We start from the raw sequence: 16624 nt of genomic DNA, 5'->3' as shown, positions 1-16624 counted from the left end.
CCTACCTGACAACTTTTTAGACATATTTTATACTGAAAAAAGGGCTCCCACTGTGTGCACCCACACTGACAGACTTTTTATATCCTGCGGATAGCTTGGCTGGATAGCTTAACAACCTGCAGAAACCAACAATACCAGGGAACCGCAGGTCCAAGATGTGGAGGCACAGAAATGTCACATCAATGGTAAATCCCTGGTTTACCGCCCCTACATATTTCCACAGCGCGGCACAAAATGTTATTGTTATTTTACTGCAGTGAGATTCATGGGCATAATTTCACAACAAGACATTTGAGGAAAGAAATGCTAATATACAATGACTTATGATGTGCAGTTGGTTGTTAACATGATATGTCAAGCTGTGATGCAAAAACTACTTTTTGTAAATAATTATTATTTTATCAGTTTATGGCCTTAATGGTTTAATGGTGTTTTTAAATCCATTTCATGCTTGAATAGCTTAGAAAAGAAGAGGCATGTTGGTTTAAAATGACTAAATGTCTGTAGCTGGGTTTCTATCCAAAGTTGCGAATTTACTTTGTGCGCAAAACTGGAATATCGCTTAAAATATTTGCGAATAAGCACTGTTTGCATCCAGCGATTTTGTTCAAAGAGAACAAAATCGTCACTTCCTGATAAACTGGCACTAAATATCACTGAGAAAAGTAGGAGAACTGAATATAATAATTTTCACATATAATTAATTACTTGCGATTCAGACAGAGCAGACAAAACAATGCATGCGGCCATTACTTTCTGAGCTGTTTGGGAACAGTCTTGAAATACAGTTCTTTGAGGGAATTATACAAAAATACTTTGACGGACTTTGAATGACCATAATAACATTTCAGATTGAGATCAGTCTGCTAGTTAGTCAAGTTATCCCGTCCCATAATGCAGTCACATGACTTTTATGGGTGCGTGTGGAGGAATTAATTCGCAAAATGCATTTCCATCTCCCGTTATTCGCATTAACCCTTCTTCGCACAATTCAAAAACCACCTCGAACGAGTGTCAAAACTTTTTTTTACGAATTAAGTAATTTTTGTCCATCACTCGTTTCTCATGCAGTACACTGTAAAAAACAATTTGTTGAGTCAACTTAAAATAATTTGTAACCTGGCTGCCTTAAAATTTTAAGTTCAGTCAACTCAAAAAAAGTTTATTCAACTTGAAATGTTAAATTATACTAAGTGACAACTTGAATCAACATTTACAATTGTTGATATTAGTTAACTATTAGTTAGTTAACGTCAAAGGTTTGCATCCCCCTTTCAGAATCATTAAAAATGTTAATTATTTTGCCACAATAAGTGAAGGAAGGAAACACGATGCATTAGGAATTAATTAGTAATTAAATTTATTAAATATTAACTTATTTTGTCTTTTGGGAAACTTGTGACTATCTTCTGTAGCCTCTGAAGGGCAGTACTAAATGAAACAATATGATGACAATAACAATATGATGAAAAAATGTACACATCTGTTCAAAAGTCTTTCAGGTAAGAACAGAGTATTAAGAATCAAGCGTCAAGCGTATGTAAACTTTTGAACAGGGTCATTTTTAAAAATGCAACTATTATTTTCTCTTGTAGACTATATGTAATCGTCTTCTATGTGAAATATCTTATTTAATAAACAATAACATGCGTTTTGGATGATCCGTCTTATTTTGGTAAAATAATTAACATTTTTAATGATTCTGGGGGGGGGGGGTGGATGCAAACTTTTGACCTTAACTGTATGTTTAACATTTACTAATACAATTTTAAAATGTAATTTTATTTGTTAACATTACTCAATGCACTGTGAGCTAGCATGCACAACTGTATTTTTCTTAACTAACGTTGACAAAGATTAGCGTTATAAAACAAATTGTAAAGTGCTCCCACGATAGCCTCAGAAAAACCCAACAGCACCATGCAACCGGCATCGTACTTAAATAAACAAACAATACATTGTTAAATAAAATGTAATTTGATATTGAATGAGTGATATAAACTGCTGAGGTGAGATTACGGCTCCTTTTCTGCTTGGTTGCAAACACAAACTTCTGGAAACGACCGCACACACATAAACACACTCAACACATTTCAGACTAACTTAATTGTACATAATACTATTTTTTCACTTTCTTACCTCATCTTTCTTACACCTCTGTTTAAACTCAAACTAGTTTAGCTATCGAAATTTCATAAATCATTTTCATAAAAAAGTTAATTACAACTACTACTAGACTAATTATAATACTACTCTTAAGGAAGTCCCTGAACATCTACAAAAGCATTTTTCTCTGTGGACAAATTTGCAATTTCTGCATCATCAAAACCACACAAACACTGCATTTTACCTTCAGAAATGGGGCAGGTGAGCACCTGGGCGCTATAGGAGCTGAGAGGGGCCACTCGGGCCGAGTGTTTCTTCATCCTCTCCTCCTTCCTTGGGAGTCCTGAGATTTTGGAAGTGTGTGTGTGTGCGCGTGCGTGTGTGTATGAGCGGCACGGCTCAACTCCTCCGGCAAACCCACTTCATCCCCACGCGCATCTCTCCTGTCACTCCCACAGTCTCTTTCTGGTTCCTCTTGATATCTTTTACTTTGCTGTTTCTCCTGCTGTTACTTCTCTTTCTGCTAAGTGACAAACTTACTGCTCTTTCTCTGTGGCTCACACACACTCTCAGCGTGGCACATATAATCGTGCGGTCGTGCTCTAGTGTAGATGTTGCACTGTCATGCTGCTATCCTGCGTCTCCTAGGGAGACTGAGCTTCAAGTGTGTGTGGAATGCAATCATCCCCTTCATATCTCTCTCCCTCCGTTTCTCTCTCTCTCTCTGTCCCCGCCTCTTCTCTTGCTCAGAGTATCCTTTGCTGTGTTTGGAAGGTAACCAAGCAGCTCGGGCTAATTATGCTGCATAGGCCCCTCTCCCCTTTTCCTCTTTCTCCTCATCGTTCTTTTTGTTTTTCCAATCTGCCATTTTTACAGTCAGTTCCATCTTTGACAGATGAGATTGATGAGGCAGTATGATAAAGATGAGTGATTTAGTAGAGTAAGAAAGTAGGTTTTTTTTCTTTTTCTTGCTCTCTCTCCTTGCCCAATCACGCTCTTTCCTTCTTTCATCAGCACTTGTGCTCCACTTGTAGGCCCTTCAGTCCTCACTTTAGCAGAGGTCTTGTCTTGCTGTCTGAGTCTCTGTAGCTTTATGCTAATAAAACCCAGTACAGAGCCTTGGGGGACTCCATAAAAAGTCTTGTCTCTGAAAATTCTGTGTATTCTTGGATGGAAAGATCCAATCTCTTCTGTTAATTGCTCAAAGTGTCAGGAAGTGGGAGTCTGGGAAGTGTGCTTTTGTTTAAGTGGGAATTGCTTTTAGGATAGTTTACCAACATTTTTTTTGATAAATTAAAATTCTGTTATCTTTTACTTGCCCTATTTCGTCTGTCTTCCTGTAGAACACAAAAAGAGACTTTTGAAGAATGTTAACGCTGTACTTTTTCATATTATGCAAGGACACAGTGTCCATAATCACTATGACTTTCTTTTTCACATAGAATACAAAAGGAGAAATTTTGCAGAATGTCAGAGCTGCTCTTTTCCATACAACAAAAACAGTGATCTGAGTTAATCAAAACTAAAACTAAAAGTGCATCCCAATTGGTGTACTTATGCACTAGGGTTGCGACAAAAAAATCAATCAGTGGATTGATTCCAAGATTTTCCGAATGCATCGCAATTCTCTCTGGAATTGATTCTGAGCTTAGTTTTTAACAGCAGCTTCTTATCTAGTTTTTAACTGCACACTCTGTTAAAAAGAATTGTGATGCATTCATAAAATCTCAGAAAATCGATGCAGAATCATTTTTCGATTCGGGACGTATCGATTTATCATCACAACCATATTTTGCACTTTTCTATGCTGTTTTGTTGTATAGTGTAAGTAAAAGTGCAACAAAAAGGATACCCGGATGATGCACTTATTTAACTAGGGTGACCATATGTCCTCTTTTCCATGGCCATGTCCTCTTTTTGGACCTAAAAAAATGTTTCTAAATCGTCCAAAATGTCCGGGATTCGGCTTTTGCTTTCTGCAGTCGCCATTCATTATGTGCGTTTTTGTATTAAAGCCCTACGCGGGACTGTTTTCTTGATCCTGCTCCCACTGAATTTTGAGCCATTACCACCTGCTCACGCAATCATTTTATTATTGAATATAATTTTTGCGCATCAGGGAGCCGCTGTCGTTTGCGGAGTATTTAAATCTCTTTTGAATGAGCGGCTATTCACTTTCACTTTCAATTTCATGATCACACACACTCTGCATTAAGGGAGCACATCTTACAAGATTAGATATGAGCACATTATCTGCTGAGCAGCAAATCCTCCAGCATGATTTGTTAGTCACCTCTCTTACTCTTGTCTTGACTTGACACATGATCAGTTAAATCTGATTCCTGCAGCTCGTGTTGGATTTAGGGTTGCCTTAAGATGTTAAGTTTTGTGATGGCTACTGGAAGGAAGCCTTTTAGCTGTATTTCTGATCAATCTGCACAAGGGTGACTGTAAAACATACATTTTAGGTATGGAAATTACTAGGTATTAAAAACTTTGGGGGCTTATTAACCCCCCAACCAACACATCCGGTCCCCAATGTCCTCTTTTTTGAAAAATAAAATATGACCCTAATACAAATGAAAATACAAAATATGTTGGACACTTCATGCAGTAGACTACGTAGTACATAATATTATAAGTGCGCAGTGTATAGTATGCCATTTGGAACACAACATAAACATTTTTGTTAACAAAAAATTAAAGCTGGCATAGTTTTATCTAGCATAGTAAGTTCCTGGCCTCATTGTTTTTACATAAGTATTAGTACGTAACGTTTAGAAGTTTTCATTGATGCTGAAACATACAATTTGGAGATATTTTAATGTTTAAAATGTAAAAATGGCTACGTATTTTTAGCTAAAAAGGTCATTAAGATATTTGTATCAGTGCACTTTTATTAATAAGTGATTTAGATTTTTTGACCCCCAAACCAAAGCTTTCCCATTTTATAGTGAATATAAAAAGATGTAAAATGTACTTGACCGAAATATGCAGGGAAATGACAATTTTAGTAATAGCATTCAAAGATATTTTTCTAGTTGCTAATCCCACTCCTACCTCTAAACCTAACCATAACTGTTTCTGTACAGTAATATCAAAATATTGTAAAAATATCAGTAAAAGCAGTACCAAAAGTAATCCAAACGACGATGCGTTACAGCCGCAGTCCTATCTAGTGGAATACAATACAGTAGTGTTGTGTTAGGTGCGTTTGCTTATCCAGAATTTCAGCCAATGAGTGAGAGCCAATGAGTGTTCGATTATCTTGCCGTAAAACCTGTCGTTAAGTTCTTTACAATTTTTGAATTTGTAACAAGCGCATCAGTGTGGGTTTTGATGCTTACGGTCACTGCTCAGAATGGAGATGAAGATCGCCAAATAGAGGCTTGCATTTGGTTCTGTTCCTCGCAGACGTATGGATTTTGAAGATTTGGATTACAGCACACAAATAAAATTTATTCCTTTCTTAATTATTAGGGCTGCATGATTAATCGAGCAATTTCCATGCGCATTTTGTAATCAGCAGTATATCTTCATCACCTGCTTTCAGATGGAGCAGCATTTACTACACAGAGCGGTAGTTCACTGACAGGTTCCGCCAAAAATTGCAGGCAATATTATTGCGTGATTATGATATCAAAAGAAATCGTTTGCTATAATGACAGCTGTTTGCGTAGCTTCTCACTAAACTACGGCTCTGTGGAGTACATCTGAAAGAATGTGAAAATACCACATTTAATAACATGTTTTTACTCCAAACTCACTTCATAACATCAGTCGAGTGTTTGAAATAAGTCCTCCTGTGAGATGATGTGGCTTCTTACACAGAATAAGGCTCACATTGCGATTGCAATTTCATTCCGATTTATCGTGCAGCCCTACTAATTATCTTGCATTTTATGGATCTACTGTCAGCCACAGCATTTTGGAGAAAATGCCTTTTATGTCCCATGGCAAACAAAGTAAACATTAAATGACAAGTAATGACTAAAAGACAGAAATGTTATTCATTTTAAGGGTTTAAAGCTTATTCTTGTTTAACATTATGTATTCTTCAAAACAAGTTGGCAGCAGAAATCACACAGAACAAATTGTTATCATTTCATTTGATGAAAATAAGTAAATGATTTAATAATGCAATTAAAAACATAATTCCATTGATATGACAACTGAATACAATAATAATAAAATTAATACCACAATTTCAATATTCATAAGGGTTCATTTGTAAGCCAGTAAAGTTGTTAATATGGTAATCATTAAGTTTTGGGGTCGTCAATACATCAGTATTATAAGCTGAAATGCTGAAAATACGCCAGTATTTTACATTTAGACGCTGTAAATATGCCTGTAAAAAGGTAAGTAAATATATGTTTTGTAGAACCACATTTTACGTAAAATACATATAAATTATCATGAGATCATACTGTAAGTTCACAGGCCCATTTAAACCAAGATAAATTTTCTGCCATTGTCTAACGTTTTTTACTTATTGGTCTGAACAAATAAATCACATGCAAAAATCAGACTCTTATACAAAACTTAATATTGAATATCAACATTTTATATGTCAAAATGCTGACTTTTAATGATTATGATTTATGAGAAAAAAGCTATGCAAAACATTTGTGTTGATGTACCATATATATGCTTCTGCTTTAGGGAAAAGAACAGCTTAAACATTCAACAAAGTATCTTCTTTTGTGTTCCTTAAAAACAGGCCTGAAATGTCATATAATGCTTGTGAGAATTTATTTTTATGTTTTGGTTAACTGTTCCATAAAAGTTGCTTTATTGTGTGAGCCGTGCCGGGATTTTATCGGACTAAGGGGAATCTTTAAATCACAGAACAAATTGGTGTATCGAGTACCCCTTTAGTAGGCCTGCCTGGTCAGAGCAGGGTCCATTACACCCTGTCTGCGGTTTTCATAGCCTTGCATTTAATAAGTCTCGATGCTTGTTCCAGTGGTCCCAGCTATGCATTCGATTAGCGCAACACCCACACACACCTACATCTGTTTCTTCCCATTTCACACAACCTTACATATATTCACGAAATAAAGCTTTCTGCCTCTCATTCATTCACCTTGGCTTGATTAAACACCACAAACATGCACTGCATTGTGGTTCACTGCATTCTCCTGAACTCAAATGAAGCTTGTTTGCTAAGCCAGCACTCATTATACTGGAAGTTTTTTAAGAAGAGTCAGATTATTATTATATATTAGTGCAATGACATTCAAGCATTTTTATTTCTAAAGGTTCAAATAGTTTTTAGAGCCAGTGTAATATCATTGAACATAAATGTTTTGTTGAACCATGAGATGTTTCTTTACACACAACACACAAAGTGCATCTACAACCCTTTTCCTTTAGTCAATTGAGTTTGCATTCAATCATGTATATCAATATCTTTCCTGTGTGAACATATATACAGCTCTTCACACCCAGACCATAAAATATAAACCCCAGCAGCGCACAGAAAGACAGCAATATTGAAAGACAGATTAATATTTCCGCAGTTGAAATATAAGCTTGTATTACATATTCACACACAACTGATGATGGATTGTGTCAAGACTCCATATATTTTATGATGCCAAGAAGAAAATTAAACCACAGCCTTTTTAATGACTTAATATTGCAGACACTAAGAATAATCTACTTCTCCTGTACGGAAGATTCAAAAAAGCACACATATGGACCTATAATGAGTGTACTGGTTTTATTTTCAACCTCTCTTTTTCAAATGGACACCTGCCGTTCGAGATGCGTGTTGTTTCATCCCAGTGCCCCCCTCCTCTTGCGTCCTGCCATAGCAACGCCTGGCCCTTGTGTTCCACCTTCGACACTGCCACCGCGGCCCCATTCAGCACCTTTGTCATTTAGATCAGTGCCATGTTCCTTCACCATTGTCCACAGACCTACTGCGTCCTTTATGCACGTCTATTAGCTGCGTTCTACAAGACGAGAGTGAGACGAGTGGGGAATAGTGCACCCACACACTGTGAGTGTTGCACACACTTCATAACCAACTCGTTAAAACCCCATAAAAGACTTAGGCCCACAAGAGTGGAGGAGCTGCATGATTTGCATAAATACGAACTTTCTTGTCTTTAAAATCATTACAGTTTTGAAAATAAATTCTAAAGGTCAGGCCACAGTGGCTTGGACACCAACTGGTCTTTCCTGTTACCACTACTGAAGCCTATTTCTGCCACATAAGAAAGAAAATCATGCTTTCGAATCTTTAAGGAGAAGTTCACTTCCAGAACAAAAATGTACAGATAATGTCTTCACCCCTTGTCATCCAAGATGTTCATGTCTTTCTTTCTTCAGATGTAAAGAAATTATGTTTTTTGAGGAAAACTTTTCAGGATTTTTCTCCATATATGGACTTAAATGGTGCCCCTGATATTGAACGTCCAAAATGCAGTTTAAATGCAACTTTATAAGGGTTCTAAACGATCCAAGCCAAGGAAGAAGGGTCTTATCTAGCGAAACGATTGGTTATTTTCTAAAAAAAATTACAATCTATATACTTTTTTACCTCAAACACTCTTTTTTTTCCGCTTCATGACAGTTAGGGTATGTCGAAAAACTCCCATCTCATTTTCTCATCCAACTTCAAAATCGTCCAACATCGCTGTTTTACCTTTTTTTTTGTGAAGGGCATTTGATCTTCTTTGCATGTTCACACTGTAAACACTGGGTCAGTACTTCTGCAGCGATGTAGGATTATTTTATAGTGTGGAGGAGAAAATTAGATGGGAGTTTTTTGACATACCCTAACTGTCATGAACCGGAATAAACAGAGTTCAGACAGATGAGACAAGACGAGGGTTCAAGGTTAAAAAGTACATACATTGTAATTTTTTTTTTAGAAAATAACTCATGGTTTTGCTAGATAAACTCTTTTTCCTGGGCTGGGATCGTTTAGAGCTCTTTGTTCAAAATCGGGAGCACCATTAAAGTCCACTATGGAGAAAAATCCTGAAATGTTTTCCTCAAAAAAATATAATTTCTTTACAACTGAAGAAAGAAAGACATGAACATCTTGGATGACACGGGGGTGAGTGAATTATCTGTACATTTTTGTTCTGGAAGTGAACTCCTTTGATTATAACATAAGTCGTAAGTCATAATTATAACATAAAATATCAAAATGAAATATAAGATACTAAGTCACAATTAGATCAAAAAGTCAAAATTATGACATCCTCCTAAATCATAATTATGAAATAAAATGTCAAAAATTATGTCAAAAGTCAAAATTATAGGATGTGAAGTCATACTTTTGAGATAAAAAGTCATAATTATGACAGAATTTTGACTTTATGTAATAATTTTGACTTTTATCTTTGCTTAGCAACTGCATTTCGACTTAGTATCTTATAATTTCGAGGTCTATCTCACAATTATTATTCAGTATCTCACCTTTTAACTCATAATTCTACTTTTTAATGATTTTTTCCCAAATTTTAATGTTTTTTTTTTTTTTAATGATTTTCCCCAAAGGATTTCTTATGTGGCAAAAATGGCCTTCTATAAACTCATTTTAACATCAACTAATTTACTGACTTCAACTTTGCAGATAATTACTTATCAAAACATCACCAGTGATTTGTATGTGGAGGTCAATGCTCTGCTGGTTAGTTTTAGCAATTAAGCCCCTCTGGCAAAATGTTTTTGCAAATAAGTGCCCATGGGCAAAACTGTCCATGTCCAAGCTGTTTCTTTTAGGGCTTCACAAATGGGAATGCTAAGGGTTTGTGTTCCTGTATATCCCGTAGACCTTTTAGAAGCACTGTAAAATGAGAAGAGTGACACCTTTTGGCCAAGCAAAAGGGTTGCAGCAATTCTCTGAACTCTGAATTCTTTTTGTTGCCAGATAGTCATTCTCATAATGCTAACCATAACTGAACCTTGGTAGCAGCAAATGTGCACACGATCAATATTTAGACTGAAAAATGTGTTTGTGTGTGTGATTCAGCAGTCTGAGTAAATGGGATTATGACTATATCGTCATGAATCAATGAAAGAGTGCAGAGATATTATGTCAAATGACCAGATGGGGGCAGCACAGGAGTGCACTTAAAGTATAAAAACATTGTATATTGTGGAAATGTTGTGCTGATGCAACATTTAAACACGTTTTCTGCGATTACAAACAAGTTAAAAATTCTGATCAGAGATTTACTAAGGCTAAAAGGTTTTGTGATATTATTATGATCACATCCACTGACAGAAAGAACTTTATACACCAATAAAACCTGTAGTAAATAGAAATGCCCCAGGAAATGTCTGGAAATGCCCCAGGCAAAGAGGGGTTTTTGGCGACATCAGCAGAAATCAATATTAGTTTGCAATGACTTTGCATTAATAACACAAATTATGCAAACTTGTTCTTAAGAAAAATTACTTCACAACATTGAAAATACTTGCTTATAAATCTTCTTTAAACTGCTTGGTCTGTTGTATTTTAATATTAAATGGCAATCAATCAGTAAAGTTATAAAGGTGTCATTGTGAGAAACCTTGGCCATGTTTAGTCCTCAAATCAGGCATCAAAGGGGCAACTGTGACTTGTATATATTGCCATTATTATGGCATGACAAAGGAAAATGATTATTGCTGCTCTTTCAGGACATTTTCAAGTTGTTTTAATGCTTTTATACCAAGAAATGATGAGGCTTTATGCTAATATTGTCCAAAACTCTACTTTGCCTAGGGCATTTACAAACTTGGAGGGCACTGCATATTAATGAAAAAGAAGTTTTTGGTTTTCACGTCACACAGCTGATAGTGCACACTGTATAATACCACTAACTTCAATTCAATCTCTCAACACCATTACATGACCTCTAAATGGGACGTATCTGTTAAGTGTTATTGGTTAAGGCTACATTAAAACTGATTTATAACTGAAATGAGACACAGATCTGTTTGTTAAGATTAAATTGGAAATAAACTGAATCTGTTTTCTGAAAGTTATTTACTTTCCCCAACACTGGTTATTTACTTTGAAACAGATCAATCATGCTATTTTTACTGTGTATTATTCACAGAGAGGCGCAAAAATATGTTTGTTATAAATATACAGTTGTTATGAAAGTATATTTGGAAAGTATCTTAAACACGGCTGAGGTGAAGTCGGCGACACTGACTCGTCATCTCTGCAATAGGCTAGTGGATGCGTCTGTATGCATGTTTCATACGGATTACATAATCAGAGAATATTTGTTTTCCATTTGAATTGTTTTTCATTTGAAAGTAGATATTTCGCTCTCTATAGATATATAAGGCAAATATACACAGAGTTTTGGTTAACTTTTTTTTCTTCATGCGCTCAAGTTCACAGGGACCAAGATGGCAGTAAGAGCATCCTGTTTGCTTTCATTATTTTACAAAAGCGCAATGTTTTGTACAAATAAAGCTAGAGTCTTTACAGGTTCGAAAGATGTAGTACTTTTATCTGTAACACCAAGAATGAGTATTTTAAGAGCAAGTCACCGCACTGGCGCTTACATTTGGCATGCAGTGAGCGTGCTACTATTCAGCTTCCACACTTTGTACAGACATTCAATAGCACACATTTTTCTACGTTAACATTAGATTGAGCGGCCATGTAAAGTTGCTACTACTTACATACAGTATTTCTGATGATACGCCATATTTGAGATCGATGAAAGATAGGCAAGCATTTGGATGTCCTGCCCAATGTACACTGCCGCTCGAAAGTTTGGGAATGGTAATGTTTTTTAAACAAGTCTCTTATGCTCATCAAGGCTGCTTTTATTTGATCAAAAATACAGAAAAAAACAGTAATATTGCAAAATGTTTTTACAATATAAAATAGTGTTTTTTATTTTAATATACTTTAAAATATAATTTATTCCTGTGATGCAATCTTAATTTTCATCGGCTGTTACTCCGATCCTTCAGAAATCATTCTAATTTATTATTAGAATTGGAAACAGTTGTGCTGCCAAATATTTTTTTGGAACGTGTGATTCTTTTTTTTCAGGATTCTTTGATGAATAACAAGTTAAAAAGAACAGCATTTATCCAAAATATAAATCTTTCTAACAATGTAAATCTATACTATCACTTTTTATTAATTTAACACATCCTTGGTGAATAAAAGTATTAATTTCTTCCAAAAAAAAAGAAAGAATAAAAATTTACCTACCCCAAACGTTTGAACAGTAGTGTATATTGACAGAAAACCTTTCTATTTTAAATAAATATATATATATATATATATATATATATATATTACCTTTTATTGATCAAAGAATCCTGAAAAAGAATCCCACAACTATTTTTAACATTGCTAATAAATCTGCATATTAGAATGATTTCTGAAGGATCATGTGACACTTAAGACTGGAGTAACAGCTGATGAAAATTCAGCTTTGCATCACAGGAATAAATTCTATTATAAAGTATATTAAAATAAAAAATATTATTTTATATTGTCACATTTTGCAATATTACTATTTTTTTCTGTATTTTTGATCAAATAAATGCAGCCTTGATTAACATAAGAAACATCTTACTGATCCCAAATTTTTAAGCGGCAGTGTAGTATTACCACACAGACCAGCCATTAACTAACTATCTGTCTGTCATGGACTACGTGACTTTGCCACTTCCTGTAGAGTTTTATTTATTTTTTTCCTGCAACTAAGTGACTAATAAAAATTTGGTCGACCAAGCCTCTTCTCATCGAACAGTAGTCAACTATTAGCGGGCAACCCTAGTATCAATGTTGCATTATTTAGTGGTAGGATTTGACTGATTATCGCCATAGCCCTTGTTATTCTTAATTTTGGCATTCATTTTCTTTTTTTTTCTTTTTTTGTTTTAAATTTTGTGTTTATTTTTTTGTACCTATCGATTCAAAATATCGGTTATCGGATAACGAGAAGAATAACAACGTGCAGTAAATGGTAAAACTCTTTGCACTACAAACCAGTGTGTTCATAATTAAGATAATACATTAAAATAATATGGTAAGACACACCAATCTGCAATATCAAGCAGCAGAACAAGCTGTTTTGTACAGCTAAAAATAGCTGGACGTGGATGAGACCGGAAGCCAAACCCATAAAATTTACAAATAGCCGCGTCCACTCTTATTTGAAGAAAAAGGTGGATAACTACAGCTTTTTAGCAGTGACACATTATCAGATCAGATCTGGCATTATGACTTTAAGCAGGGTTATTATAGTGAACTAAATCTCTCTCTCTCTCTCTCTCTCTAATAACTAAAATAAATTTTAAAATTTTAATAAAACTGTAATAGTATCTCAGTGACACTGAAATAACGCTGACTGGAAGTGTGAACATCGTTTTGATTTTTATTTGGATTAGGGATTCAGGAACAATTACTTACATCAGCTGTCTGTTCTGAAGTCTGTTAAGCTCCCAAGTGAGCCTACAGTTAACAGCGTCTTTCTAGCTAAGTAGATGAGAAGAGTCCCATTAGGCGTGTAGCTAAAAATAGCACTCTAGGCGAGGTGGTCTGGGCAGGGATGGAGGGGAGCATACGTGCGCTGCAGACAGAGCACCCACTGCAGACACATTCAGATGATTGGGTCACAATGACTCTGCCATCTCTGTGTATAAGAGGTCAAAAGACAGCAGATGACACCAGCAGATTGTTTCTGGCACAGGCTATGCTGGTTGATTCTGTCTTGGTCTTATTCAAGATGGGTTTGATTGGTTTTTTGACTAATTAGTTTCAAAAAGTTTTCAGAGCATAAGCTTTTTGGAGGATCTGTGCAAGAAGGCATAAGCATGCTATAAAGCTGCAGCAGATATTTCAGCCAGTCTGATCTGAGGCAGTTACATCCAGCTGGGAGTAAAGTGCCATCACAGGTCAGTTAGGAGCTACTGCGGTTCAGTACACTGTTCAAGCATTAGGTTATACATTTGGACATGAACCAAAGCCCCCTTACATTTTACTTTTATGATTATCATTATAAATAAAACATAAAAGAATCAAACTTTTGTTGGTTTTTGTTATTTTAAGCAATAAACCAAAAGCCAATAGAAAATCCTATTGTTTTTTTTTTTTGTTTTTTTGTTTTTTTTTTTTTGTTAAGGGAACAGTGGTGATGCCCACTTGCATTTATTTTGCAAATAATTAACAAAGTAACAATTTCCAACAGCGACACCTACAGATAGGTAGGAGGAGCACAGTGTTTTTTTTTTTTGTTTGATTTTTTGCACATTTGAGCTCCTTGCACTGAACTTTTTGCATCAGTTGTGCTCATAAATCCCCTAAGTTGTGGTATGAAAATCAAGTCACCATTATTTATATACTGCTTTATATAATACATTTTTTTTTTTCAAAGTAGCTTTAGGTCATGTGCCCACCAAAGCGTTTTTAGCCAGTTGAAAATGTCAGGCACTCTGCTGAAAATGCGTAGCTATGAGCGCTTCAGAGCATTTTTTTGCAGCACAGTGTTTTTATTTTTTCAGTTGGGATGCATTGGTTGCTATAATATGGAATATCTGTTGAAGTAAAATTGCAGACACATTGTGAATGAAATGTTTCTCCAAGTATTTTTATTTTTTTATAACAATATTGTGTTACTCTGGGAATTCCATCTGGTAAAGAAATGAATAATCTGAGACAAACAATATAACTTCAACATTGCTGTTCAGTTGCAGTCAGGGTTGCCAGGTTTTCACAAAAAAACCTGCCCAACTGCTATTCAAAACTAAGGAATTTCAGGGGGTATAATATGTGTTTTTGGCAGGGTTCCCCTGGTAGCATTCGCTTTCCAGGGGATTAATATCACATTATTGGGGTTGCTTAACCCCGCGGACATAAAAAACAATCGGCTGCAACAGTTTTAAAGTAGACTTGGCAACACTAGTCGTAGTCAGGGTTGCCAGGTTTTCACAACAAAAGAGCCCAACTGCTACTCAAAAATAGCCCAAAACTAGCCCAATCGTCTTTTGGTGGGCAGTCCCCCAGTAAAAATTATTTTTTAGTGGGATTCCCCTGTTAACATTTGGGGAAATGTCCGAGGGGGAAACTGCAGACTTGGCAACACTTGTCGTAGTCAGGGTTGCAAGTTTTTTTACAAGAAAACCCACCCAACTGCTTCTCAAAACTAGCCCAATCGTGTTTCCGTGGGGAGGATCCCCCGGTAAAAATGTAAGAATTTTTTTGCAGGGTCCCCCTAGGTAAAATTCACATTCCAGGGGTTAAATATCATGTTATTGGGGTTGCTTAAACCCGCATACATAACAAAAACAATCTGCGGCAGCAGTGTTAAAGTAGCCCAATTCCATGGGAAAACCGCAGACTTGGCGACACTGGTTGTAGTCAGGGTTGCCAGGTTTTCGCCACTAAACCCACCCAACTGCTACTCAAAACTAGCCCAATCGCATTTCAGTGGTGAGGATCCCCTGGTAAAATTTTCATTCCAGAGGATAAATATCATGTTATAACTCGCAGCAACAGTGTTAAAGTAGCCCAATTCTACAGGAAAACCACTGACTTGGTAGCACTGGTCTTAGTCAGGGTTGCCAGATTTTCACAAAACTGCCCAATTGCTACTCAAATCTAGTCCAAAACTAGCCCAGTTGCATTTCAATTGAGGGGTCCCCTGATAAAAATTGCATTCTGGGTGTTACAATGCTCATTTTTTGGCAGGGTTCCCCAGTAAGATTTGAATTCCAGAGGATAAATATCACGTTATCGGGGTCGCTTAAACCCGCGGACATGAAAAACAACCAGTTGCAACAGTGTTTAGCCCAATTCTGTAGGAAAACCACGGACTTGGCAACACCGGTCTTAGTCAAGGTTGCCAGGTTTTCACAACAAAACAGGTTTTAACAACAAAAACTGCCCAATTGCTACTCAAAACTAGCTCAATTGCATTTTGGTGGGGGATCCCCCTGGTAAAAATTGTGTCCTAGGGGTAAAATATGTGTTTTTTGGTGTGGTTTGTGGTGCTCCAATTGAAAACAATGGAAAAAATAGCCTCTGGAAGAATCACTTTGCTTTTATTCCACTACATTGACTGTGTTAGAGATCAGATAGTTTACACTAGATCGTTCACTGGTTTGGACACAAATATAGTTATCGTTGTATTTATAGTTATCATTCTTAGTGTGAACAAGCCTTTACAGTGGTAAAAAGGAAATGATTCAATGATGCAAAAAGAATACAAATTTGTGGTAAAGCAGCTTCAAAAAGGCAAACGTAAACAGTCATTATTCAGATCAACTCAGTGTTGATTCTGTTTGGTTCAATAATTGTGTAACGTTCATCAATTATGGAATGAGTTAAATTCATCAATAAAGCAGCTCTGCAGAAAACAGCAATGTTATCCAGCCTAGAAAAAAAGTGAGGAGAAAAAGTTAAATATAGATGAAAAATAACAGAGGCAGTGCCTCCATCGCATCGTAAGTGGCTGGTTACCCTTTCAGTGGGGTAATATATGTTATTTTTCTCTGTATTATTGGGTCACACACCTTTACAGCTTTA

The 16624-nt window shown here is 36.0% G+C and overlaps 1 protein-coding gene across 2 annotated transcripts in view; it reads right to left on the bottom strand.

The window, feature by feature from the left end:
- The window catches only part of slc35f4 (solute carrier family 35 member F4), a 42145-nt gene that overhangs the window by 23082 nt on the left and 2439 nt on the right, over nucleotides 1-16624 (bottom strand). Inside the window, exon 1 of one of the 2 annotated variants that reach the window (XM_051132731.1) lies at nucleotides 2351-2856. The exons of the other annotated variant lie outside the window; for it this stretch is intronic. Within the exon in view, the coding sequence (XP_050988688.1) occupies nucleotides 2351-2426 (76 nt within the window). The 5' untranslated portion in view covers nucleotides 2427-2856. Of the gene's footprint in view, nucleotides 1-2350; nucleotides 2857-16624 lie in introns of those variants that run through there. 2 annotated transcript variants of the gene reach the window in all.

This window comes from Labeo rohita, chromosome 17, assembly GCF_022985175.1.
Source record: "Labeo rohita strain BAU-BD-2019 chromosome 17, IGBB_LRoh.1.0, whole genome shotgun sequence".
Lineage (NCBI taxonomy): Eukaryota > Metazoa > Chordata > Actinopteri > Cypriniformes > Cyprinidae > Labeo > Labeo rohita.
The sequence above is the reverse complement of the archived record's forward strand: the minus strand, read 5'-3'. Positions and strand labels throughout refer to the sequence as shown.